The 26,633-nt window shown below is 48.0% G+C and overlaps 2 protein-coding genes across 2 annotated transcripts in view; both read right to left on the reverse strand.

Moving 5' to 3' along the window:
• Window positions 1-4,254, reverse strand: part of LOC135829355 (transducin-like enhancer protein 1) — a 37,457-nt gene extending 33,203 nt beyond the window's left edge. Inside the window, exons 1-3 of the mRNA XM_065341759.1 lie at window positions 3,912-4,254; window positions 3,343-3,502; window positions 2,713-2,776 (exon numbers count right to left, since the gene is read on the reverse strand). Coding sequence (XP_065197831.1) covers window positions 2,713-2,776; window positions 3,343-3,425 — 147 coding nt within the window. The 5' untranslated portion in view covers window positions 3,426-3,502; window positions 3,912-4,254. The remainder of the gene's footprint in view (window positions 1-2,712; window positions 2,777-3,342; window positions 3,503-3,911) is intronic.
• Window positions 4,255-8,480: 4,226 nt separating this feature from the next.
• Window positions 8,481-24,721, reverse strand: LOC135829950 (serine/threonine-protein kinase Nek7-like). Its single transcript, XM_065342343.1, has 11 exons — window positions 24,436-24,721; window positions 21,923-22,141; window positions 21,490-21,552; window positions 20,776-20,832; window positions 17,925-17,978; window positions 17,376-17,419; window positions 14,914-14,978; window positions 13,204-13,311; window positions 12,530-12,630; window positions 10,790-10,903; window positions 8,481-9,636 (listed from the first exon to the last, which is right to left on the reverse strand). Exons 2-11 carry the CDS (start codon window positions 22,073-22,075, stop codon window positions 9,352-9,354), a joined length of 1,044 nt encoding a protein of 347 aa, XP_065198415.1. The 5' UTR covers window positions 22,076-22,141; window positions 24,436-24,721; the 3' UTR covers window positions 8,481-9,351.
• Between the last annotated feature and the right edge of the window lie 1,912 nt (window positions 24,722-26,633).

The following is a 26,633-nucleotide window of genomic DNA, read 5'->3' on the forward strand; positions in this document are numbered from 1 at the left end:
TGTACAAACACATACAACTCAATGGCACCGTCCTGTCGGTCGGTTACATAACTCCTCGGCTGGCCGTTCATGTAAGCACCGACCAAACAGACGCACACGCGGAGCTATCAATACGCAACAAAAACAGACCCGATATAGAGAAGTAAGTCCCCAGTGTGGTTGACAAAAGCACCGACGGGGAACAGCTGCAGGGTCATGTCTGGCACTGCGTAGTGGCACATTCTCGTTTTTCAGAGCTCCTGCTATGCATGTCACCCGTGCACAAGTCATCCTGCTGGCATTCCGCACCCGGCGCCCGGACCAGTGCATGCCATCCGTCAACACAGCACAGCCCAGCTCAGCGAGAGATGACAGCCCATGACAACCCCAGTGCCCTAGGGATCACGCAATCTAAGAGCATGAACACACGTCAAAGCTCCTCGGCTCCTAGCAGCACCTGTCAGCGTATGCTAGCACATGGCGAACTCGACGCCAGAACACACCCACCGTTGAGATAGCATGCCGGTAGTAGCAAGGAGGAATTATTTACACGCGCCATTTTGCAGACATGATACCCATCGCCCACGGCCGGCTCTAAATGATGATGCCTTGCCAAGCAGCTCGGACTACTGCGCTAAACATGAATCCTTGCATGCCCGCCTCTTCGCGAGCATTTGAGATTAGCCCAGGCTCTGCATGAACGTACCAACACCATCTGTGCAGGATTAGAATTAAATGTTCCCAGGACCAGACACAATATTCTCGACTGGGTACTACGGAACTCGAGACATGTAACTTTCCGAAACGTCTGAAGGCGGAAAAACCCAATCAGCCGAGGAGCTTACATGCAGATTTTTAGGTCGAATGCACGGAACTGACCACCATGGATATATTCCGCATCTGTTCCTGGCCGCGCCCCAGGGCTAGTGTAACTCAGCACAATCTACATGTTACGAACTCGGAAGAGTCTGGCACGAGAATCTGGTCAGCATCCTTCCAGCTCACAGCACACGATCATAATAAATGGGTATTTCGGGTCGCGGCATGCCAAGAGATCAACATTACCCGTTCTACTTCCTTGACACCGGGAGGAGCATGCACGAGTGTTTGCACACAGGGAGATGTAGACTACGCACGATCAAATTCCTCTCGTGTCCGAGATGGCGATCAAATGATCAACTATTCCGTCACCAATATTACCGAGTTGCAGCCTCAGCATTACATAACATTGGATCACTAGTCACATCATCCAACTCCTACACTACAGCTGAAATGATCCACCCGGGTATCCAGTATCGTAAACCTACACAGTTATGCGAGACTGCGAACAGAACGCCACTAATACCAACTTAGAAACCAGCTGTTACACAGACAGTGCACCCCCGATAGATGAAAGAAACGCTACAGCAACACCGAAGCACTCTGCTAGTACTCTGGATGTCATACAAGTTACACAGCCATAGGAGATTAGGCAAACAGCCATCTGGCCGTGATTCCTGTTGACAATTTACCAGCATATCCGCACACCTAGCAATACCTTGAGTAACAGTGCACCAGTGCCCCTCTAAAAGATTTCTAATACTGGTTTCAGGTTTGTGAAACAACTCAACATAACGCCGGACCCGCTAACAGTGGTAACATGATGGTATGCCGCTTGTTTTTTTTAATAGTTACATCAGTATTATTACAACAAGCAGTAGAGTATAAACCCTTTGGGATGAAAAGCAAGGGTGCAGTGGAATGTGCTTGCATGGACAAGAGAGCTCTTCGTGTCTGCACTTTAATGCACCGTGGCCACAAAGTGATCTGTCCAATGGCGTCACATTTACTAGTTCGTCTCAAGTGAAAACTTGTCTTATCGTTGATATTGTCAAGCCCATCGCATGCCAGGTGCAGTGTACACAACACCACACTTAGAGTACCATTGGGATCCTAAGAACGTAAATTGGTTTGAACGTTACTGAAATGTCTAAAATCCAGCCCTAATATTTGTAGAGCCGAAAGCATGCGTTTTTATGGCTAAAGCTCCGCGGTTTCAGTATTTTCTCCGCGTTTTCTAGGAGTTTCATGAAGCGCTCTTCCAACCCTGGCAATTACAGTTTGGCATGGTCATGGTTCTGAAGCGCTACTCCAGCCTGGACATTCTTGCAAGAGAATAATGTTCTATATTCCCAATGCTGTTGAAGTAGAAGGGCAGCCAAAGCGGTTAGCATTCTGGAGCGACATTCTGCCAGGCTATATTACATGCGCATCGCATCGCACACGGCCACTGGCAGCCTTTCTCAGCCACACACTGCCAGCGATCACCCAGTATTGCAACGACACAAATCCACTACCCTGCACGTACCACCAAGGGGTGTTAAAATCTGTACTTTATAGCCCAAGTCAGTTTCTGTACATGTAAGAAGTCAAGTGATCGATAGCATAATTCAGGACTCCAAACATGGTACGTTATATCGAATAGCATGATATACAGAGCACTAGTACTCAGCTATACTGAAGCTTCGGCGTTTTACTAACCAATACGGTCATGTTCGCTAATAACGACTGCGGATATAACGACGATGCGCGAATAACGACAGAATTTCCATGCCCAGAGCAAAGTCCCATCTAACTGTAATAATTATTATTTAAAATTTAATGAGACTTCGGATATAGGGATATTTCGCGAATAAGGACACTTTTCTGATGCCCCCGCAGAGTGTCGTTATACAAAAAGTTGACTGTACTTACCAGTACACACTGGCGCGTCATTTCGCCCTTCTCCTCCTCCAGTTTCCGAACTTCTGATGACAACCTGAGATGAACGGGACAAAAAAATCGTCGACAAGAATTAGGGGAAGATTGCCGCTCCCCTAATCTTGTCACATGAACACAGCCGCTGACTGAAACAGGTAGTTTCGATGGACAAGGCCCGTAAAGGTCCGGTTGCATAGTACAGCGCCCGTTGTCGTGATTCTACGAGCTCCTTACACATCACATCGTAGATCTCGTGTGGATCAGTGTGTGATCGCACAGGAAACTGCGCAGTTCCCCCAATCGATCCACACGCATTTCGCCTCTCACGTCTGCCGTAACACTCCGTACAAGAACAGGAACTGAAGGCGAACAAACACGCCGAGCAATTACGATCACTCAATTTTTTGTCCAGAAACATGCTCTCGCCAATGGAAACTGCAGCAGAATACATGGAACCATGGTCGACACCACCACAACTCCGTGCAGCACAAGACTGTGACATGTGTAACATAGGCCGCAGTGTACGCGTACACAGACAACTGAGTTTAGACCGCGCATTCCATTCAACGAGACGGCGAAGCGCTGCACACACTGGATACTACTACTAGCCAGCATCCCACTCACCTTTGCACCTCTTTCTCCACCTGACGGTAGTTGTCCATGGCCTTCTCCAGGTGATCCTGGAACGACGGCGACGACGACGACATAACTGCAACGGGCTAGGCCAACAGGTTCACTGACGATGCTGCACTACAGATAGCAGCCACTCGTTTCGCTCCGTCCGCTGCAAAGAAAGCACCCGGATACCCAAGAGGCAAGGCAGCAAGACACACAGAACGCACGATGCATCACAGAAGCAGCGGCCAGGCTCCGTGTTGGTATCATCAGTCGCATCAGTCCGCTGTCACTAGGTCCAGACTCCTACAAAAAAATGTAGTCCTAGACTAGAGCATCATACTGCCTATTACTACAAGCCTGTATCGTTCACTCACACTAAAGTCACGGCAGAGACACGCCGAACAATACTCATCGCATCGCGGAATGAACGTCTGACGGGAATGCCGTGACACACAAACGGCGTATCACAAATACGCACAGGGCTTGTTTATCATGCACTGACAAGCCCAAATGAATCGTCCTAGCCCTGGCGACGAGCCCACAGACTAGGCGCGCCTGAAACCAGCAAACCTTACCAAAAATATTCCGCACAGGAGCCTTCCAACGAGAAACTAGAGGACTGGAAAGACCCTCGTCAACCACCCTACAGTGGCCACAGCTCAGTCGAGGCCGAACGGACGACCAACAGCGACTAAAAACAACACAGAAGTAAGTTTTCTCCAACACTGCACGAGGACAAAAATGCCAGTAGTAGATCTAGGGACTAAAAGCCTATTGCTGGACTGCGTTCCATTTTTCTTTCACTCATGCTGCAGTGGCAGAATTTCTCTGCTCTGAGACCTGTCCAGCGTCCTGGAGTCTAGTCACGAGCCTCAGCTCAGCAGATGCTGTGATAAAGCCTGGCATGCAGTGCGCTGCAGCTATGCTGTGTGTTTGTGTGCGGACAGACTGCAGACTGCAGTGCAGCACTAGCAGCGTGACTATCACAGAGTGACAGACCCAGTACTAGACTACAGGCACTAGCACTTGAATCTCTAGACTCTACTTCGCTAATGCAAGATTCGGGGCTAGCAATCATTTGCAATCATTAGCAATCATTTCAACATTTGCACAGATACTGATTGATGGTCTGTGTACGTAATGATTATGACTGTGTATGTAGAGCACTGCTTTCTGCATGCATGGTGAATGATTGTACTTGGCAGATGACAGAACTCGCCCGATGTGCACGCCAAAATGCACTTCGCATCGCACATAGTTTTCGCAAGTGGGTTCGAAGATGTACGCCTTTACTGGCTTTAGTCCGACTCCGTGCGTCAGTGATGTGTCGCGACTCGCGAGCGCAATGACTGATTGTAGTGATAATGAACCCCGAATCTGAACTTCTGAAGTCAAAGAGAATCATCGGATGCAAAGATTGCAAACCGTCATCTTTTTCAGCTGCTCAAATGTCTACTTTCGCCATCAGTTTCTTGACACACTTAGAGAACAGAAGTAGCTAACTTTCTACCTGGCCTGCGCACGGCCGGGTGTTGCCTAAAGACAGTAAAGTCACCAGGGCGCTGCACGGAAGGCACGGTCGTGATGGGGGGCCTCCAGGTCTCTGAGGCCGTGAGTGAGGGGCCCAGGAGAACCGAGCAGAACAGAGGTGTGTCACGCACTCTTTCACTCTCCCGGCTGAAAAACTTTCGCTGATTCGCTTTATTCTGTATCGGATTTGCACACTGTGACAGGGTAGCTTCGTGCCAAAACTAACCCTGGAGAGTACACCAGGTACACACGCGTACTTGAAACATCTAATCGCTGGTCATGGTCCTCACGCCACGCGCACCGTCTGTTTTCTGACGGACAGCGCATGTACATACGTATGCACATATGTGACCAGCTACCCGGCTGCACTACGTGTGCGTGTCGTAAAAAAAACAACAAAGACGACGCACCTGATTCACGTGACCTGGTGGCCCATCGGCATCCCGAAGCAGCAATCGAGAATGTTACAGGTCGCAATCAAGTGGCCACGAGTGGGTCATTTGTGATTCCGAAGTGACCTATTTTAGAACAGTGAGCCAGACCAGTCACTGCGAGAGCCCACTCCATCCAGATGAGGTCGTTTTCCTTAGAAATTCCCCCGAGTCCTGACTGCCGCTAAGTGTTGCGCTTACACGTGCTGTACTCGAAGCGAATTTTTTCTGCTGACACTTAGATCTACCGAGAGCGACTGTTTAGTTTAGAGAGGTACGATGTACTGACCAAGACCTTCGCAGATATCTAACCTTGGCATAATAGAAATCAAGCGCAGACCGCTCAGACTATACCTTGTATACCAATCCAGGGTATGTCCGGGGTAAAGTGCCAAGCAGGAAGTCAAGGAGTCGGACAGGTACTAATGTCGACATCATCAGAAATGAATGGGCTCTATCTGCGCAGCAAGGAGGCCCACTTAGCAACACTAAATGCAGGCAAGACTCAGAAGGCCGAGGCCTAATCGATTCGCATCATACGCTTGGGTGGCCTGTGGCTGCGTGTGATACTGTTTGTGGAATAGAACTGTGGCTGCAGTTTCCGACCTTGAACAGCTAGCACCCCAGCATACAGCTAGCGCGGGACAACAAGTTTTCGTGTGATGACTGGCTGAAGGTTAGAAAGTATAACGTTAGTTGCTGGGTCCCATTTCCAGTGTGCGTACATGTGTGCGCGTGTCGGGGATCGATCGATTCAACGGCTCGACCGGGGAGAGAAACGGCCCAGAACTCCCCCGTCACTTCACGACAGTGGTCACACTCGGTACTCTTTTCTGCTATATGCTAGCATGCTAGCGCAATGCAGTACATGTACTGGCAGATCAGCGAGGTGATAATGGCTTACACGTGGAGCGGAGACGTTTCGTTGATGTGAGCGACGACGTGTACCGTGTGTACTGCTCAAGATGCCGGGTAACCTACGGTGCGCTAGGGGAAATGTCTCCGTCATGCCAGGCCAATATCCGATTGTCGAATTGTGAAGCTCCCGACAAAATGTGTGACAAGCAGCCTTTGGCTATGACCCTGGCGAAAGGAACGTGAAGCGATGACAACACGGCGAGATAGGGAACAAGCAACAGGTGACAGCTTGCGCATCGCACCATCATACTTTTAGTACAGTGTATCACCATGATTACTCTGCTGCATGGCGTAGTAGGTCTTTTGATCTCCTGAACAAAACTAGTCTCAGATCTAAAACAATGAACGATGTAGACATGCAGCAATTGGCTTTACAATGAATATAGATCGGCCATGGCCGCGTGGTTTACATAGATCATCAGAGAGTCGCGAAAGCCCACGACTCCCCTTTAATTGTTGGGTAGATCTACGTGCAGCGACGAACATGCTGGGCCTCTGTAGATCTTCATTGTGCTGGTAATATTAGTAGGGAAATACTGGGTTGTCTTTTTGCTTTGACTCTTACTTCATGGTTTCACGCGATTGGCCCAATTGGTGTTGTGAATAAAACCGTTCTCAAGGAAATGCTGTACTGTAGCATGCTAGTAGCTAGTTTTGAAGGACGCGTGTACCAGGTGTAGTACGAATCGATAGTGTGCCGCATGTGCCCGTCGAACAAGAAGAACATCAAAAATCCTTCCATAAATCCGTTTCACACCTCGCCAGATCATGCAGACCAGATTGGTCCAGGCAGCCGCATACCACGCCATGATGCATGACATTTTAGATCTACCAGTGAAATGTGTGAAAAAATGTGTAGCAAATAGCGCGTGAGTGTGAGGACATTTCTCACACATCAATCGCTGAGCGTTTTCTGCATAGCGACTCTGCAGCTCTCGGAATGTATTCGACCGCCCTGATTTCACACCTTGCCGTCAAGCGCATGTATCGTGTGTATCAAAATAATAATTATTCGAACTGAAAGCATGCAAGACGCTCGCTAGATTGTTGATCGCATCCATAATCCAGCCCCAGACAGAGCAGTAGACATTTACATTGGCGGGCAGTGCATGCACTGTAAAAGAACAGGCTGCCGAAGCCTAGAAAAAGGCGAAGGATATCCAGGCGAGAAAGCCATTACATTTTTTTAAATCTTTCCTTCAGACTGGAAACAAAGATTGAGGAACACCACTACATAGATCTACGTGTGTGTTTCATGTACATGTAGTATGATGTACTGTAAAACATTATAATTTTAGGTGTATTGAAATTTCGGTATCAGGGACCTGCCTGTCTGGTAAAATGTAGAAATAAAAATAGGTGACCAGCATTCCCTTCACATACAGTAGGCCTTGACGGATTATGCTAATATTTTCGTGAAATTATGCTTTTCGCATTGCTGAAAAAATGGCAGAATTATGCTATTTTTATGCTAAAAGTTATCATATTATGCCGCATTATGCTCACATATGCTGCTAATGTATAATTATGATGGTTCTGTGCAAAATAACAGAGGAATTTTTTTGTATAGGGCGTTGTACTGTAGTAGCAAAAGTTCAACGGGGTCAACGCGCCGTCCGACCTACTACGACCGTCACTGATTGTAGTGGACTGGACATGTTATCAAGGGAGTCGTAAACCTACGACTTCCTGGTGCATCTACTTGTACTTGTACTTGTAGAACATGTACAGCTGTATGAACTATGATGCGAACAGGCGGATTATTCCAATTAAATTGGAATAATCCGCCTGTTCGATTCGTATGCAATTTGCCTCGAATAATGCGATTATTCGATTTTGGTAGGAATTATGCGAAAAATTATGCTAGCATAATCCGTCAAGGCCTAACATACAGTGCATACTCTAGTGTCTTAGTCTAAATTCAGGTGCCTGGTTTCTCTACTGAAATCACCGAAATTATTATTATGTTTTACAGTGATACTGCATGACTGTACAATACATGTGTTATGTAGTGTAGTGTAGATCTACCAAGGTGCGGAAACTCCAGGAACATGACTGCTGGACTAGATCTTCACTACTAGCCTAGCTGGAGTGGAGACCCTACTCGTTCTGATCTTCGACGCCAAAGCATGGTACATCTAGTATGCAGCAGGCCCATTCAAACCGTGAGCCTCAGTGACTACAGTGCAGAGGCAGCAACAGCACACACGGCACAGCACACACGGCACAGCACACAGCACTCGGTCTCCGCAACACAATCATAGCTCATTGTCACAGGATGCAACACTCTCAAGGAGAATGTTGCAAGAAAATAGCATCTCCACATATTGAAGTTAATGAAAGTTGACAAACAACACAATGTCATGTAGTATGGCACCCTGAAATGCATCAGTCGCAGCAATCAGAAAGCTAAGCGTATGACAAGAAAGCGAGAGAGAGAATAACTAAGAATGTTTGCCGCGTATGTTCAAATTATGTACTCAAGGCGGAGTCGCTTGCAGAGAACGTATGAGAATCCTTGTCATCCGCAATGCAAGTCATGTCAAAATCGTGCGGCAGGGGAAAAGCAGTTGAGAGCATTAGAGTCATTAGTGCTGGGCTTGTGTGAAGTACAAGATATGCGTAGCACGCATGCTGCACTTAGTGAATGGGGAAACAAGCGTGCAAAGGCCAGGGTGAACATCTTCGTAGGGCTTCGGGACAAGCTGAGAAGTCCCAGTGTCACACAACAACAAAATCACAAATACAACAATGCAACATTAGCACTACGGCGCTACAACACATCAATCCATGCGAAGCTCACAAAAGACAAGACTACATTCGCTACAGGACATGTCGGGCGCAAGATGCACATGAGCAGCACAGTCGTCACACTGGCGTGTTTTCCATCTAGACGCAACACAGTTTATACCTGTATCCATGAACACATTCGCCATAGCTCCGCTGAAGCTATAACAAAATTCGCTACAGGACACGTCGGGTGCAAGATAGACACTATACGCACCACGGTCAGCTCCGTCGTCACACCTGTATCATCTTTCTTTTGAGACCCGACAGGTTTTCCATGTATCCATGAACGCATTCGCTATCGCTCCACAGTAACTATGTTCTAGACTAGCTGTCTACGTCAAGAGTCTCACGATTCCATCTGGGCTGCCGCGGCGAGTTCTGCATCCGTTGGCTCCTCGTCCATGGCCGAAGCGCAGGCGCTGGTGGCAGTGGAGGAGCTAGCGGAGGCAGAAGTCTGGGCAACCCCGGATTGAGCCGTACCGGCAGCTGCCATGGCGGCCTGACTGCGTTTCTCCTCGTCGCGTCGCTGCGCAAGGTGGGAGTACATGCGCCGCGCCACCTCGTACACGTAGGCCACGTCCGGTCGTCGTGCCACGTCCTCCTGGATGCAGATGGTGACCAGCTCACGTAGCTGAGCATAAAAGACACATAAACAGAAATGCACACACATACACACGCACGCACACACACACACACGTACAAACACACAGAGGCACATACACACAGATGCACGTAAACACACACACACACACACACACACACACCTTTGACCTTGACCTTTTGACGCCCATCGCCGCCGGCGATGATAGCAATGCTACAGCAAGCCATAGCAACTTGTGCTGGGATTGCACCATTCAACAGCTTGCAAGGCTGAAGAATTGACCGTCACTATTCAGCCTGGTCTACACCATACAGCTATTTGAAGTGATTTTTCTGGCCAGTGAATCCCTATTTTTGGTCTTTTCATTTTTTCCCGCACACACATCACACCACATACTCCGGCATGCACTGGCTGTTGGTAACCACCCAGGAGAATGAAAAAAAGTCAGGAAGAGTCTGAGAAAGAGAAGAAAGATGTGTGTGACCATAATCGTCGGGAATCGAACACACACACACACACACACACACACACACACACACACACATACACACACACACACACACACACAGATAGAGAGAGAGTCACAGAACAGATGGTGACCAACTCACGTAGCTGAGCATTCAGGACACATACCCATAAAGAGATTCACACAACTGTGATGTCGGCTTGGTGCACATTCAGTTCCCTTTACATCTACACTTTAGCTTCAGGACTAGGTAATTTCATCATCCCGTTTCATCCTAGATCCCGCGACTAACGATATTTACTGTTTTTTTTCTTTTACCACTTTTTCTAAACCATAGTGCCAAAATTTCACATGCACATTTTGACACTGTGTTTTTGGTTAAGAGAAGGAGGCAGAGAGGCGAAGAAAGACAGATGGGGATGGAGAGAGAGGGAGAGAGAGAGAGAGAGAGAGAGAGAGAGAGAGAGAGAGAGAGAGAGAGTGAGCGAGAGAGAGCCAAAGATAAACAGGCACGCAGAGATGCAGCCAGACAATGATCGGGAGTAGGCTCAACATATATATATATATAATTACACACTGCCGACGTTAAGTCTCAGCATCATTGATGGGTACCATCACATGACAAGCAGCGTACGGAGATTCCGAAGGAGGGTCACACGAATAGGGGCAGAAAGATACAAAAATCTGCACAGTCACACTCAGCACACTCATCATTACCTGGATAGTGTAGCAATCTGCTGGAAGCGGCGGATAGTCACACTTGCGAATCTTGATACATAGCGAGTACAGGTTCAGACCATCACCGTAGAAAGGTGACTGGAGAGCTGCCAGCTGTACCCAAGACACACACACAAATTGACACACATACACACATACACACATACCTCAGACCTCAGACCTGCCCATCGCGGAAGCGATGATAGCGAACAGCTATGTTAGACATAGCAACTTGTGCTGGGATTACACCACACATACCATTGGACCATTGGACGCCCATCGCCGGAGGCGATGATAGCGATGCTACAGCAGAAGCCATAGCAGCTTGTGCTGGGATTGCACCATTCAACAGCTCGCAAGGCTGAAGAATTGACCACCACTATTCAGCCTGGTCTACACCACACAGCTATGAAGTGGCTTTTTCTGGCCAGTGAATCCCTACTTTTTGGTCTTTTGGAGACTTTTTCATTTTTTCACGCACACACATCACACCACATGCACCGGCTGTTGGTAACCACCCAGGAGAATGAAAGAAAAGTCAGGAGTAGTCTGACAAAGAGAAGAATGATGTGTGCGACCATAATCGTCGCGAATCGAACCCGCAAACCTATCGATTGGAAATCGCTGCACATACCGCTGCACCATATGGGACACACAGACGCACACACATACACACACACACACACCACACACACACACACACATACACACATACACACACACACACACATGCACACAAAATAGCGGGGCGATACGCATTAAATTTGGGTTTCAAATGAGCATAGCGCATGGCAAGCACACGTACCAGACCCCTAGAACAGGATCGAACAGCTGGTGCACATGGAGCAGCCTCATGCCAACCAAACGGTACTCCAGAAACAGAGCACATTTTTGTGGAAAAATGTGCCAAACTTGGTGCATTCTTCAAAATGTGTATGGGTCACCATGGTCACTTTGTACGGTACAACGAGTCCAACCCAAAAGCGTATGCATGTGATCATTTGGGACCAAAATCGAGGTTCCTGCCAGGTTTCACTGTGAAAAAGTGAAACTGATCGGTCTGCTCCGGCCTCGAGGCCGGAGCAAGCAGAACATGTTCTGGCCGGCCCAGAACAGGTGCAGTTCCAACCAAACGCGCTGTTCTGGTGAATCTTGTTCTAGTTCGTACCAATCAAACGCGCCCTTAGTTAGCATATTACCATTCAGAACACTACAACAAATAATTAATACAACCGAACAATAAAACGGACCCGGACACACTCGCTCGCTCGCACGCACATACTCACACACCCATGCGCATGCACGCACACACACACACACCGACACACACGCACAAACACACGCATGCAACTATCCAACCCCGAAATCCTTATTGACAACACAGACATCAGGTATACATTTAGAAATCTATTCTATTCTGCAAGGTTCTGCTCTTTTCTCTCCGAAACTCAACACTTGCAAGCCATATATGAAAGAAAGAAAAGCAAGGTCCCTGGCTGAGTCCTGGTGGTGTGACTGATGATTGTTTCTTTCTTTCATATCTGGCTTGCAAGTGTTGAGTTTCGGAGAGAAAAGAGCAGTACGTGGCATGTGGCCTCTAATTTCCTAACACTTTGAAAGTCTCCATGAAGTTCAAATTTGAAATTGTATTCTGCAAGGTATGGGGTAAAAATCTGAAAGGCTTTCAAGGCTTTGCAGCTGAATGCAGATCTCACTGGAAAGTGTTGCTGCCCCACTCACCTCATACAGTAAGCATCCCAACGACCAGATATCACTCTTGAAACTATAGCCTGGTCCATTCTCCTGGATCCTCTCCGGCGCCATGTAGTATGGTGTGCCGACTGGAGAACATACGGACACGAACAGAAGTACAATGATCAATTATTCGGATCAAGTCATGTGACTAATGAATACATGTACACACATGCATGCACGCAAGCACAAGCATGCATGCACACACATGCACGCTTGTATACACACACACACACACACACACACACACACACACACACACACACACACACACACACACACACACACACACACACACACACACACACACCAGTGAACTGAGATGTTCCGACTTTGTAGGTAATTGTAGATGACTGCCATGGTGAGCACACAATAATCCTGGTGCAGAATGCGCAAGCTCCAACGCTTGACACAGGAGACACAGGGAAAGGGAGTACATTCTCACTCTTATGCCCCACCGTGCAGTTGCCGTCCAGCCAAAGCTGCCTGCCTATGCACCCATACAAATCAAGTGCCATTGAAGACGTGTAGAGCACATACGCAAACAGGTAGGGGTTGGACGAATTGAAAGTTGTCATAAACTTCGGTCCACCCCCCCCCCCCCCCCCCACCCCAAACAAAAACAAACAAACAAAACAATTCCTATGACAGTTGAAGCTTACCCAGAGAGAATGCTTCCTCTGTTTGGGAGCCAAAGAAGCGACCTAGACCAAGATCCCCTAGCTTCACCACACCATCCTCACGCACGAACACGTTCGCAGGCTTGATATCTGTCAGCAATACGTACACACATAGAAAAGAAGGATTACAATCATTATCACTAGAGGCAGAATGCACCACAAAAAACCCATGCATGATGTCTGTACACACAAGGAACATTTTACTCTGTTCACATACAGGACCCAATTATTTCAAATGGTGAACGGTACTATTCGGCCAATAAAATGTAAAGAACTCTTCCTCTGGAGAATTGTAACTTCTCATTCTCACACTTTGCCCGTAATCCTGCGCCCATGTTTTGTATTATAAATCTGACCATCTCCACCTGATATCATCCTATTCAATATCACCTTCTCTGATGAGCCTTATGAAGGCGAAACAGCTGTCAGGAGGAATTTCAGTATCTAGCTGCAACCCTTCCTTGGTTGGTGTGTGTAATGGCTACTGAGGGTAGCAGTGAGTCGGCTGTGAGAGCGCATAGAGGAGAGGAGAGGAAGAGTTCTTTACATACAGGACCCAGCTGGAAAATATAAATGAAAGACGATGGCACTGAGACACGGACAAGCAAGACAGCTGCTGAGCAGGAGCTGCACCGAGACGCAGCAGCGCTGGTGCATACAAACATACACACAGCCCTTGCCAGAGAAACCCAACGTCATCAATGAAATAGCGCTGCCGGGCGATACGCATCCCTAGCACTACACACACACATGCGTGTAGCTCGTGCATAGTCGGTGTAGTCCGGTTACCACGACAACAAAATGGCCGCTATATATACACGTACTACATAGTCAAAATAGGCAAAATGGCGACCATGAGATTGTACAGGGTCACCACACCACAGATGTGCGAGGTACGCCCCTGTACACACACACAGAGTTTGGTGCACTCCAGAAAAGCGCATCTTTATCCACGAGGTCGAGTGTATCCGCCCAGACCTCTACATGTTCAAACTCAGGGGAGCTAGCTGATTCGGCCCTGCACGTCTCATACACGCATCTCTCACGGACTGGCTATGCCAAGCGAAAGCATCGAAGTCAGAGTGATCCAACCATCAGAAATACAGTACACATGCATGCATGCATGCTCCAGACTCACCAACACGGCTACCCTGTAGCACCCAGCTTTCCATTGTTCTCTATAGGGCTTGAAAGTGATGACGTCAGAAGGCAAAATCTAACGACAAAATAATAACGACCTTTGGATCCACTTGGGTCCAGTTTTTGTATGGGTCCATACACGTTTGGGTGGTTTTCCTTCGCAGCATAGTGACACATCCACCGGTAAGTGTGGGTCCACGACCGGGAGGGCCTAGTCCAATCACTACCGGTGGATGTATCACCACACTTTCAAGCCATATTGTCCTTTTCATGTTCTCCCGTTTTCCCTTTCCCGGTGAAGCAGTGTTGTTGAAGTAAAACAATTAAAAAGATTCATACCTACCTCATCATCATCATCATCATCATCAGCCCTTTCGCGTTGGCATCGGCGTTAGCCTAGCCTTCGCTTGGGCCACACCCAATGTTAGACATGATACCAGAAGAGAAGGGGAGAAAAAGAGAAAGAAAGCAAAACCAAAAACGAAAAAGGGAAAAATATAGGTGAACAAACACTTGATCATACGCATACTATTCAAAGACACTAACGCCTACCTCTATGCATGATTCTTCTGGAGTGCATATGCTCCAATGCACAGCTGATCTGCATGAAGAACTTCCTGCAGGGCATACGTACACACAGTGTGGCGTATACGTGCAGAGCACATATACACGCGCACATGCACATGCTCCCATACACAGGAGAGACACACACAGTCAGGCAGAGGCACACCCAGGCAGGCAGAGGCACACCCAGGCAGGCAGAGGCACACCCAGGCAGGCAGAGGCACACCCAGGCAGGCAGAGGCACACACATACGCAAAAAAGAGGCAGGGGCACACACACACACACGTGCGCAGGCAGACCGAGGCACACACATACACAAAGTCACGGTCACCACAGGCATGCACGCGAATGGAGGAGAAGAGAGACTGTTGCCATGTACCAGTAAATCCAATACAAATCTCCAGTCATATCCATGACCATTGCAACAGCACTCGCTCCCCCTCCCCCCCCCCCTCTTCGTTGATATGACACTCTATTTTGGTTGATATGATACATCCCCCCCCCTCTCCCCTGGTTGATATGATACACCCCCCCCCCCCCCTTGCTGGCTAATATGATACATCTCCCCCTCCCCTGGTTGATACGATACACCCCCCCCCCCCCCTCCCTCCCTGGCTGATATGATACATCCGCTCCCACCCCCGGTTGATATGATACATCCTCTCCCCCCCCCTCCCTGGTTGACATGATACCCCCCCCCCCCCCCCACCACCACTGGCTGATATGATACACCCCCCCCCCCTTGGTTGATTATGATATACCGCCCCCGCCCCCGGCTAATATTTCCGATCCTCAAAATTATAGATCCTGCAAAGTCTGAAAATTATACATGCTGCAAATACTGCAAAGTCTGAAAATTATAGATACTGCAAAGTCTGTCCTTACAATAGTGTTATCTTGTGTGTGTGTGTGTGTGTGTGTGTGTGTGTGTGTGTGTGTGTGTGTGTGTGTGTGTGTGTGTGTGTGTATACCCATTGTGAATGCCTGTTCTCTTATATGTACTCCTCTCTTTACAGCTCTAGCCTATCCAATACGGTATCCCTCTAGTGATTCATCCCATATCGAGATGTGTCATGCACGGTAGTGTACTGGAAGCTGACAAATTTTCGGCCCATTCAAATTTCGGCCTCCCAGGGCTAAAACACATGTCGGCTGCAACAAATTTTCGGCCTGTGCTGCTGCTGCCTTTATAGACTGTCACACTGAACCTTGCAAAACAAAATTTCAGCTGCAACAAAAATTCGGCCAAATATATGATCAGGGCGAAAATAGCCGAAAATAATATGCGCCGAATATTCGTTGACTTACAGTAACTTTAGCTTCAACTTCTCTACTGGATCCCGATAAGGAGCACCCGCTACTGTATTTGGTAATTGTTATGATGGATTCTGCACAGGCCTTAGCCTAAATCGAGGGAGTCTCCGTCGACAGCTTATAAAGAAGAAGAAGAAGAAGAAGAAGAAGCTGAGGAGAAACTGTTCTGTTGTATCAGGTTTCTTCCCATACTGTTCGTATTCTTGCACTGAATATGAAAAGGGTTCTTTGCCCCACAACGACACCGTGATAAGTTAGTCGTTTGGTGTGCTCTCCACACGTATACAGTACAGCACTGGTCACCGGGGCATGGCCAAGTGTCGCTGTCTGGCCCGCATTCCTGTCTGGTGGCCCTCCATCAATTCGGATATTCAGCTGTATGTCGCAAGTTGCTCGACGTGCGCACACATGCACACTCAACCAGCTGAACCGCTCATCCCAACAACACTCCCTGATGTAAAATGGCAAAGTCTAGCTGCTGACCTGTTTCACTTTGGTTCGCATGAATTTCTCCTGCTGATAGACTACTACTCTCACTACATCGAAGTAGTCCAGCTGACGCCAACATCATCCAAGGCTGTCATTACGCACCGGCAAAGTATCTTTGCCTGTAACGGCATTCCCGAGACAATTATTTCAGACAACGGTCCACAGTTTGCGTCTGAGGAGTTCCGTCGATTTGCTGAGGAGTTCTCATTTCAGCAGGTAACACGTTCTCCGCTATATCCGCAGGCTAATGGTCTCGCCGAAAGATCCCTTAAAACCAGCAAACAGCTCTTTACTGCCTCTCCAGATTGGTATAGCGCGTTGCTCACCTATCTCAACACTCCTCTGGAATCAGGCTACAGTCCTGTGCAGCTACTAATGGGTTGACAACATTGTTCACGTGTCCCCGTTTGCCGCTCGCAACTGCAACCTCAGTTGATTTCTACATCTCACTTTGCCGCCGCCGATGCAGCTCTCAAGGCAATGAAAAGGGTTCTTTGCCTCACAACGAGACCGTGATAAGTTAGTTGTGTGGTATGCTCTGCACACGTAGACAGTACGTTGTGTGGTGTGCTCTGCACACGTAGACAATACGTTGTGTGGTGTGCTCTGCACACGTAGACAATACGTTGAGAGCACAGAACACTTACCATATGGTGCGCTCCGGAATCAGCCTTTTCTTCTTCTTGAAGTGCTGAAAGGACATGCAAGGCACACAAACACAGGTTTATCACAATTATGGTCGTTAAAGAGACTAATGCAGAAAGAAGGTGATAGACTGGTGATGGGTCTGCTTCAATGCCTGTTCTTATCGGAAGCAGCTCACACCTCCGGACTCGCCTCTTCATGGTTTGCCGAGTAACGATGGACACTGGTACCATGCCGAGCGCAGGAAAGAATGTGGGTAAACTAGAAACAGAAGTGACTAGTTACTTGCGCAAAAAGCCTACAAGAACTACTTGTCATGTGCACCCCCCCCCCCCCCCCCCCCTAAACATCTCGACCTAGGTTCAGCATGCACATTATTGACTATGAATGTGTGCCCCCCCCCCCCTAGAAGGGGGACCAGCTACGCTCCTGATGTTCTACCAGCCTAGTGAAGGGTGAAACCCGATCGTTGTTGAAATCAAAGATCATGGATGGAGAGGATGAATGTTGGGAGTCCTAAAGGGAAAGTCTTCTTTGAAGGCTGTTCTTACCTTGATTAATTTCGAGAGGTCTCCAGCATCGCACAACTCCAACACAATGATGAGCTATAAGGACATAAAGAGGAGCAGGAGAGAGAGAGAGAGAGAGAGAGAGAGAGAGAGAGAGAGAGAGAGAGAGAGAGAGAGAGAGAGAGAGAGAGAGAGAGAGAGAGAGAGAGAGAGAAAGAGAGACAGCGAGAGAGAGAGAGAGACCGAGAGAGAGAGAGACAGAGAGAGAGGAACAGAGAGAGAGAGAGAGAGAGAGAGAGAGATAGACAGAGAGAGAGAGATAGAGAGAGACAGATAGAGAGACAGATGGATAGCCTCAGTTGGCCAATGCCCATGTCAGCGGCCACATAACCACGGCATTCCGCCTGCTGAGACGTCTGCATTAGAACATTCCGTTCAGCGTCCTAGTCAGCTGGTGCAGCAGTGGCATTGCACGACACAGCCGTCATGAAAAGAGCATTTCACGGCTTGTAGAAGACATTCCGGCCTTGATAGGAAAGCCACCAGCAACGCCATGAAGGCGCAGATGCACGAAGACACAGTGATTAGGGGCATTGTGCAGTGTGTCTAGATGTGTTGTGTACTGCGTGTACAGACCTGTCCAGAGAAAATCCAACCTCACGACTAAAGTGACACCGCACTCAAGTGCACAGAGTGGTGAGTGTGATGCTAGGGCAGCATAGACCCCCCCCCCCCTCCCAAGGTAGCGAGGTCAGACGCGTGACCAGTTCACGGACTTCGCTTGTCGCGCTTGGCCCATCCCCGGCCCATTGAAAATCGATGATGTAATGGCACATAGGTTTTTACTCGATTTTTCGATTTTTACGGGAGCCATCAAAACTGACCTGCGTTTGAACTTCGCTTGTGCAGTCTCCTTGCTCTTTTTGGGCGATTTCAAGTTTCTAGTCCTTTGGTAAGGATATGGAGCAATGCCTCCACCCGTTCGCGCAGCGTCCAGACGTTTCTCTGTCGACGCGCTGTCTCTCGCTTTTTGCCAATATTCGAGGGCGGGTTTCGGTCCTTGCGCCTCTTGTTACGCCTTAGGTTGTTGCTGCATCGTGTTCAGCGCCCCCTAATCCTTCGGACTACCAAGTTTCATTGGCGTAACAAGAGGCGCACCGACGTTATGGCTCTCGACTGGTGTCACTGTCCAGCAAGGAGGATTGCTTTGGGAAGGCATGTGCACCAATCTAAAAAGCAACAGAAGCAAGCGAATCGCCATCAATCCGATTAAACTTCGCTTGCGTCTGGTGTGCAGCATTTTGTATCTATTCAGAAGCTTGTTGGTGATGAAGGCAAGGAGATGGCTACTTCAGTCCCTGTCCCAGGTACTGTTTCGGAAAGCTATGTCTTTCTTGCAAAGTTTTGTCCAATTGTATGCATCATTTCAGAAATGGAAACTATTTCCAAATTTCCAATGCTGTCAGTGTTACTCAATCAAGGCAACACTACAAATAGTTGTCAGCCAAACATAACCTGTGTGAGAGAGAAAGTGAGGAACGTTCACTTTCACACAGACCATGTCTCTAACAAAGTCTCTCTACTGTACTACTCCAGAACAAACAATACGTTCGAGCACAATTATGTTTTCAAATTCCTGATCGTCTGCAGAAACTTGTCTTGAGAAAGCGCTTCTTCCGACATCATCCATCAACAGCAGCCACCGCTCCCGTTGCCACCAACTCGTCATTGGATCCCAAATATCTTACCATCACCGGTTCACAGCAAATAGTACATGCACTGGCGATCCTTGAAGACAATTGCACATTTCCCTTCTCTGCAGAGGAACAAACATTTTCTCTTCAGAAAGCAATAGTTTTCGGCTCGAGTGCTGCACGCGCAGCGGTGCCGCTAGCCGCTAGCATAGCGAAGTACACGCACGTGACACGCGAGATTACATCATGCACTCTCCGTCGCGACTTGGGACCCGAGTGCCGGGTGCCATTTTTCGAGCTCCCACGCGTACATTCGTCGCGACAAAAAAATCACGTAGTCGGGCTCCTTTCAACACCCATAACTCTCTTCCAGTTGCTCCAACCCAGCCCAAATTTTAGATTTGAACGCCTGAAGCTCTAAGCTTTCCGTAGATACCCAATTCGATAGGGTTTTCCAAAATTTAATTTTCGCCTGACCTCGCTACCCAAGGCGCTATTACTAGTACAGTCAACTTCGCTAATGACGACTGCGGATATAACGACACTTTTCTGATGCCCAGCCGACTGTCGTTATACGCAAAGTTCACTGTAGATTTATGAGGTCTCCCACCGCGTTAGCAGCTGCATCTGCGCCTTGATCGTTGACGGTGGTGGCGTCCCAGCGGATGCGGAAAATTCGGTTTCCAGCCGAGTCTCACGCGAACCGCGAATATTTGTTTTATGAGGTCGGGTTTCTTTGGCCAGGACAGTAGATGTGCCACGCAAAGCTAGATATCGACTGCCAAGTGTCATCACACACTGAACAGATGTGGTGGCATGTTTTATCACACACACACACACACACACACACACACACACACACACACACACACACACACACACACACACCTTATTCACACAACCAGTCTCTCTCTCTCTCTCTCTCTGCTTGCACAGAGTCTGCCTGATCACGCACGGATACAAGCCTGGATTTCTGGACACTTGAATGCATGACAGCCAAATTTGCGTATGAAAAAAAAACTTCAGGGTTGTGCGTGAGATCAAGTCAGACTGAGTTTTCCACAACCGTAAGAACGCCAACTCAATGATCACGGCCTCGGATACAGCTCACACAGTAATGGGAAGTGAGTAGATGAGACTCAACCACACTCATCCCTTTCACTGCATGGAAACAACATTCATAATAGTGTACAGCTTACCTCATTGCTTTCCACAAAGCTTGCATGGTACTGGATTACGTTTGGGTGGCAAAGTTTCTAAATGGAACAACATACGCCACAACAGAACCCAGTGTCATACCATGTATGCTCAGCTGCCTTCACAAGATAAATACCACAACAGAGCGCAGTATTCATGTTGGATTACGCCACATCGTAATCCAATTCGTACGCTCGTGCAATGGCCTTCACCGGCGCCTGACGCTCCTACAGTCCATTCATCCCAAATACCACCGATGGATTTTGAAAGCCCAATTCGGGCCAAATTGAGGCTCGGAACTCCACGTCCAATCCCTGGGTTTGGACATGGTTTTCCATACAATTTGCCATGGTATACCTGTCGGAATTTGGTGAAACCTAGCCAAAAATCTCCACCCTCCGCACGCCCACCACCCAGTGTTTGCACTTATCAGGGAACCCACTAGGTGAGTTCCTATGTGCTCCTTCACAGAGTTCAAGACAAGTGTGTGCTCGTCACAAGTAACAGGTAGTGCAACGGCAGCAATAGCAGCGATAAACCGTCAGCCTTTCCTTGCTACTACTCCGCTGAGTTTGATCAGACTACTCAGTAGATTGCGCTTTGCTTAATTTTGCCTTAATGGTGCCGAGCGGCTCCCCAATTACCCCAGCATTCAGAATCAAAACCCGTCGAGGCTGGTTACATACAGGAAACAGAAAAGCAATGGCAATGCTCACCTTAAGCAGGTCTATTTCTTTGATGCAATCGTTCCTTGCCTTGGCGTCAGCCATCTCATAGATCTATAAAACAAACACAAAATCAAAACACCGGTGCGAGAAATGGGAGACTGACCTGCACAGCCAACATACCTTTGAGTTAAAGCTGCAGTGGAGTTCAAAAGTCTTTCGGATGTCCTGCTTTTCATAGACCAGCAGTGTAAATATCCTGTTCTACATGGACCAACAGTGTGAAAATCCTGTTTCACCCAGGCCAAACATTGGGAAATTCTGTCTTACATGAGCCGACAGTACGAGAAACCTGACCGAATGGGGTTTGAACCGTAACCATCAGCTTTAAAGCACACATCGTGCCCCCACAAGCCCCCAACTCAATGTCCAGGCAACGGTGCCTTTAGCGTCCAGGTGCAGTGCCTATATTCTCGGACCGTACCTGGACCTTCTTAAGAGCTACTTTGCGATTGTCCACCTTGCATAGGCCACCATACACTGTGCTGAACTGCCCGCGGCCAATCTTCTTCTCAACGACAAAGTTGGCCAGAGTATTATACGGATACTCGTCCGGGTTTAACGGTTGCATAGCCATGACGTCGATGAGAGAGGGGTTGGTGGTGGCTATGAAGTGGCACTCCGCTGCAAGACAAGCGCCCTCCTGTACACGACAAGCAAAGAGAGAGAGAGAGAGAGAGAGAGAGAGAGAGAGAGAGAGAGAGAGAGAGAGAGAGAGAGAGAGAGAGAGAGAGAGAGAGAGAGAGAGAGAGAGAGAGAGAGAGAGAGAGAGAGAGAGAGAGAGAGAGAGAGAGAGAGAGAGAGAGAGAGAGAGTAAGAGATAGTGAGTGAGTGAGTGAGAGAGAGAGAAAGAGAGAGAGAGAGAGAGAGAGAGAGAGAGAGAGAGAGAGAAAGAAAGAGAGAGAGAGAGTGAGTGAGAGAGAGAGAGAGAGAGAGAGAGAGAGAGAGAGAGAGAGAGAGAGAGAGAGAGAGAGAGTGAACGGGTGAGTGTGTGAGAGAGAGTGCGTGTGAGAAATTGTGTGAAAGAGAGTGATTGTGAGAGAGAAAGAGGGGGTGGTGCTGTACAGGGAGAGAGTACAGATGGTGTGAGAAGTTGACCAAGATCACAGCCATGACAATGAGAAGAGGGAGAGGGATTTTGGCCCATAAACCGAGTCTGTACACTCGTGTCTCTGGAAATACGGTAAGAGACAAAGGACAAAGGAAGGATTTGATGCTGGATGGTCGAAGGCAAAATATAGTACCCCCACCCCCAAACTCTGCGAGGACACACGGATAATTATGATTTCCAGGAGCAAAGGCTCGCAACACTACCTTCTTAGCCCAGGCCATTGGAGGAAAGTGAGGAAAAAGAATAGCGCAAAGCTTTCTGCAATGTCTGGTCCACAATACATCCAAAGTGCACCTCTTGTTTCCAAAATGTTGTGGACAATGCTTTTGCATTACCGCACAGTAGAGCGGCAAAGGACAAACAGACTAGAATTCCACCAAGCACACTGTACCATTATATACGGGGTGACTGCACAAAGACCGCAGTACATGAAAACTAAGAACTGCCCAGGCTACAACGCGTATCCCACGATACTTCGCCCTCAACAACTCTGCACAGACAGATTGCCTTAGCAACTAAAAAAATCAGCTCAAACAGACGCACTTAGACCAGAGAGGCTGAGAATGACCCAATCCATCGTCCAACCTGGGAGGTCATATCTCACACCGTTTACGATTTGGGCTGCCGTTACTCCACCCCTGGTCTCAGGGTACTCATGCTTCCTTACATCATCAACCCAGAAATCGGTTGTTTACAGTAAGGCATCGTACGGACATCATCATAGTTCTAAATAATTTCGCAACGGCCAACTCTCCACAGTTCAACATGGACAACTCCGTGCCCACCCACAGCAGTCACCGTGATGTTTCTAAGCAAGTAGGGACGTCACAACCGCCCAGTGGCCAACACATGATTTAGCTGTTCATGTGCACGCACGAGGCTCATTTCCTATCTCGCACAATCAGCATATTTGCAAACAAAATTCCTGTTGCCAGTTCGGTTGCGGGCGCAATGACTGCGGCGATCTGAGGGGTACGATGAATGGAACGGGACAATTCTGCCCAGGAAGGAGGGAATTGGCCATGGATATTTGTTTACAGGCATGTCCGCCGTGTACTAGCACTTCATTTCACTTGCAGGAAGTACCCCAGGCCACATCTATATCCACTTACACACTGTACTACTGACATGGTCTCTGTGATTATCATAATCGATCAGAGAAATAATATTGCGTGCATATTGTAGTAGATCTACCTATACAGACAGTGCGCGCAGCTGGAATGCCTTTGTTGAATGGACCGGAAATTTTCGAGTCCATTCTCCGTTTGCAACGCACAGATTACTATAATTATTACAGTACTACTATCAATCTACTCAAATCGATTCCTTGAATATCCTAACACAGAATTCGCCTCAGGTAGGGACTTGCGACTGAGCATCAGCCGTTCAGAATGTCATGTGCCGGCGGCAGTATAGAATGCCATGAGAAACTTTCTTTATATTTTCCCCAGAATAGACATGAATTAGTCCTCCGCCGACTCGAGCTAGGCCGCCAGAGGTGCACATCTGCTTCCAGCGCACCCTTTGGCATCGAACGGCCTGGCGGTTTCCTTTAGCGGCTTGTTTACACAATAATGCCAGCGTGCGATGGTGGCAAAACAGCAAACAAACTAAAGCAATGGCATTCTGTACGTCATCCGAAGCAAAACAAACAACTGCCTAAAATTCTGCTTTTCGTCGTGCTATTTTGGGTCACATGTACGCACAGATGTTGCGGAACATTATCATATCCATCATTCCGCTTGCCGTTCGCCAAAACTAAGATCCAACCGTTGCACAACACACTGGCACGAGTCTCTAATTCCAAAACTTACTAGCCCACTTACAGTAACAATGCGCCGTGCCCAACCGACTCTCGCCGGCCCAGTCCGTGTTTCTGCTCCTGGTTGCGCACATCGACGTGAGCCAACACTGCACGGTCAGCGCACCCAACAGCAGCCTGCACTATGGCCTTCTTACGGGCGTTCTCGCCATTCGCAACGGGAGGGGCACACTGAGGATCGTCTTTGCTTTCCCCAAGAGTTATCTCAGCGAAAACACGTTACGACCGATTCTACTTCGGATAGGACAGCGCAAGGATCGCCCAAGTAACGACTTCGGCACGACACAAGCTACAAAATTATCTACAATGATGTCAGACATCACAAGCTGCATGCACGAATCATTCTTATTTTTTTGTACAGATACTAGAGATAGTGTAGGGCACAACATGAACAGTCAACAGTGACAACAGTAGATCTACGATAGACGGCATGACTGTATCAGTGTATGTACCATTGTACTGCCTAGAGTACACCATGAGTCATGACAATACGTTGTATTACTGATACAGCAGTGTTGTAGGCCTAGTTTTTTTTCTTCTCGTGTGCTCTCACTGCTCTGGATCATGGATGGCATTGGCGCTTGGCAGTCGTGAGTCAGTCAAGTCGGCAGGAAAACCGCGAGCTCCCATGATATAGCCTTGTACTTGTAGAGTCTAGAGAGCAACACACTCTTCCTCTACTATCGCCGAAGACACGAAGTCGCAGCAACCTAACCTCTTCTTCTAGTTTTTTTTACTATTATTTTTTACAAAGAACACAAACCAGGCTCAAGACAAAAAAATATTAACAATAAAGACCACAAAGCAAGTACGTACATGTACAATGTAGTTGCATGCAGGGAGAACGAAGAAACGACTAGAACACAGAAGTTGGGAGTTGACAGAACAAACGACTTTTGAGTCAGGGATGACTACTAGTATCCACTAGCGCAGCTGTGTAGGTGTGTAGGTGGGGAGTTGTGGACTCCTCCGACCAAAGGTCGTATCCTTGCACACAACGCGCACCAAGGGGGGGGGGGGGGAGGGGTAAATTAAAAAAGAAAGAAAGAGGAGAAGGACAAAATGTTACGAGTTATGACTGTCCACCAACATAACCAGATCTTATACAGTCAGCGAGTGCGACAAAATAGCACAAAACTGACCAGGAGTACTGAGATATTCCGAGACCTGACACCTGGCTCCAACACTTCTCCAAAGGCGCAAACCAACAACATTCCAACTTGGAAGGCTCAGTCCTTTCTCCTCCTCCTTTTTCACCATAATTTAATTGGCTCACCATCCGAGTTAATTTAAAGAAGAAAGAGTTAGACCATGGGCTAGTATGCTAGTCTGTGGTGTACGACAGCAGTCCCACTCCCAGCCAACACACCAGCCTAATAATATACTGACCGTACTCCAGCTCCCTTCTACCCCTCTCTGATCCCCTTCGCTCAGCTCTAACCCTAGAACAGCCAACGGTGTCATTTGACACCGCGCGAGTCAAACCTTTGGAATTACCGAAATATGGCTAATCAGAATAAGCTCAAATCTTGTGACTATTCCTAATTTTTCTTCCTCTTTCGTCTGCCATAAACCTTTGATTTGTAATTGATGAGGTACCATAATGGCGAGTACGTATACCTAGAACGGCCAACCAGTGTCATTTGACACCTGCACTATAAAAAGCCATTATTGCAGCTATATGGAAACAATATGAACACATTTCGAAGGTGTCGGCCATATCGAGTTGCTCGTATGCCAACCAGACAAAAGAAAGGTGCATGGGCAGGAAAATCGCTGAATACAGGACGAAATATATGATCACCATACAACCGTCGGGCGAGAATCGCGAATTTGGCGCGGGTAAACATTAGTGCACAGATAACACAAACACTCTTCAGCTAATGTCCTTGATACTGCTCATTCCCTTTCCTTTTCCTTTAAATTGCCCCAGAGGAGCCATCGTGGTCTGACGGACAAGGAAATACTAGAACGGATGTAGCCTTTTACCATGCATGAATCTGATGACCTTGAAAGCGAAATTGCCCATTTTATCTTCATTTGATGGGTGTTCAAGTGTAGTGACCATTGGCAGTGGTGGATCTGTTCTGTCATATGAGGGCGAATCGTACGGTTACAACACCTGAGTACCACCTGTGGATTCAGAATGTGTTGAGGTTTACGAGCCTCCAGAGAGCGGACGAGGATTGCGCCGGGATAGTC

The sequence above is a fragment of the Sycon ciliatum genome, chromosome 13 (assembly GCF_964019385.1).
Source record: "Sycon ciliatum chromosome 13, ocSycCili1.1, whole genome shotgun sequence".
NCBI classification, from domain to species: domain Eukaryota; kingdom Metazoa; phylum Porifera; class Calcarea; order Leucosolenida; family Sycettidae; genus Sycon; species Sycon ciliatum.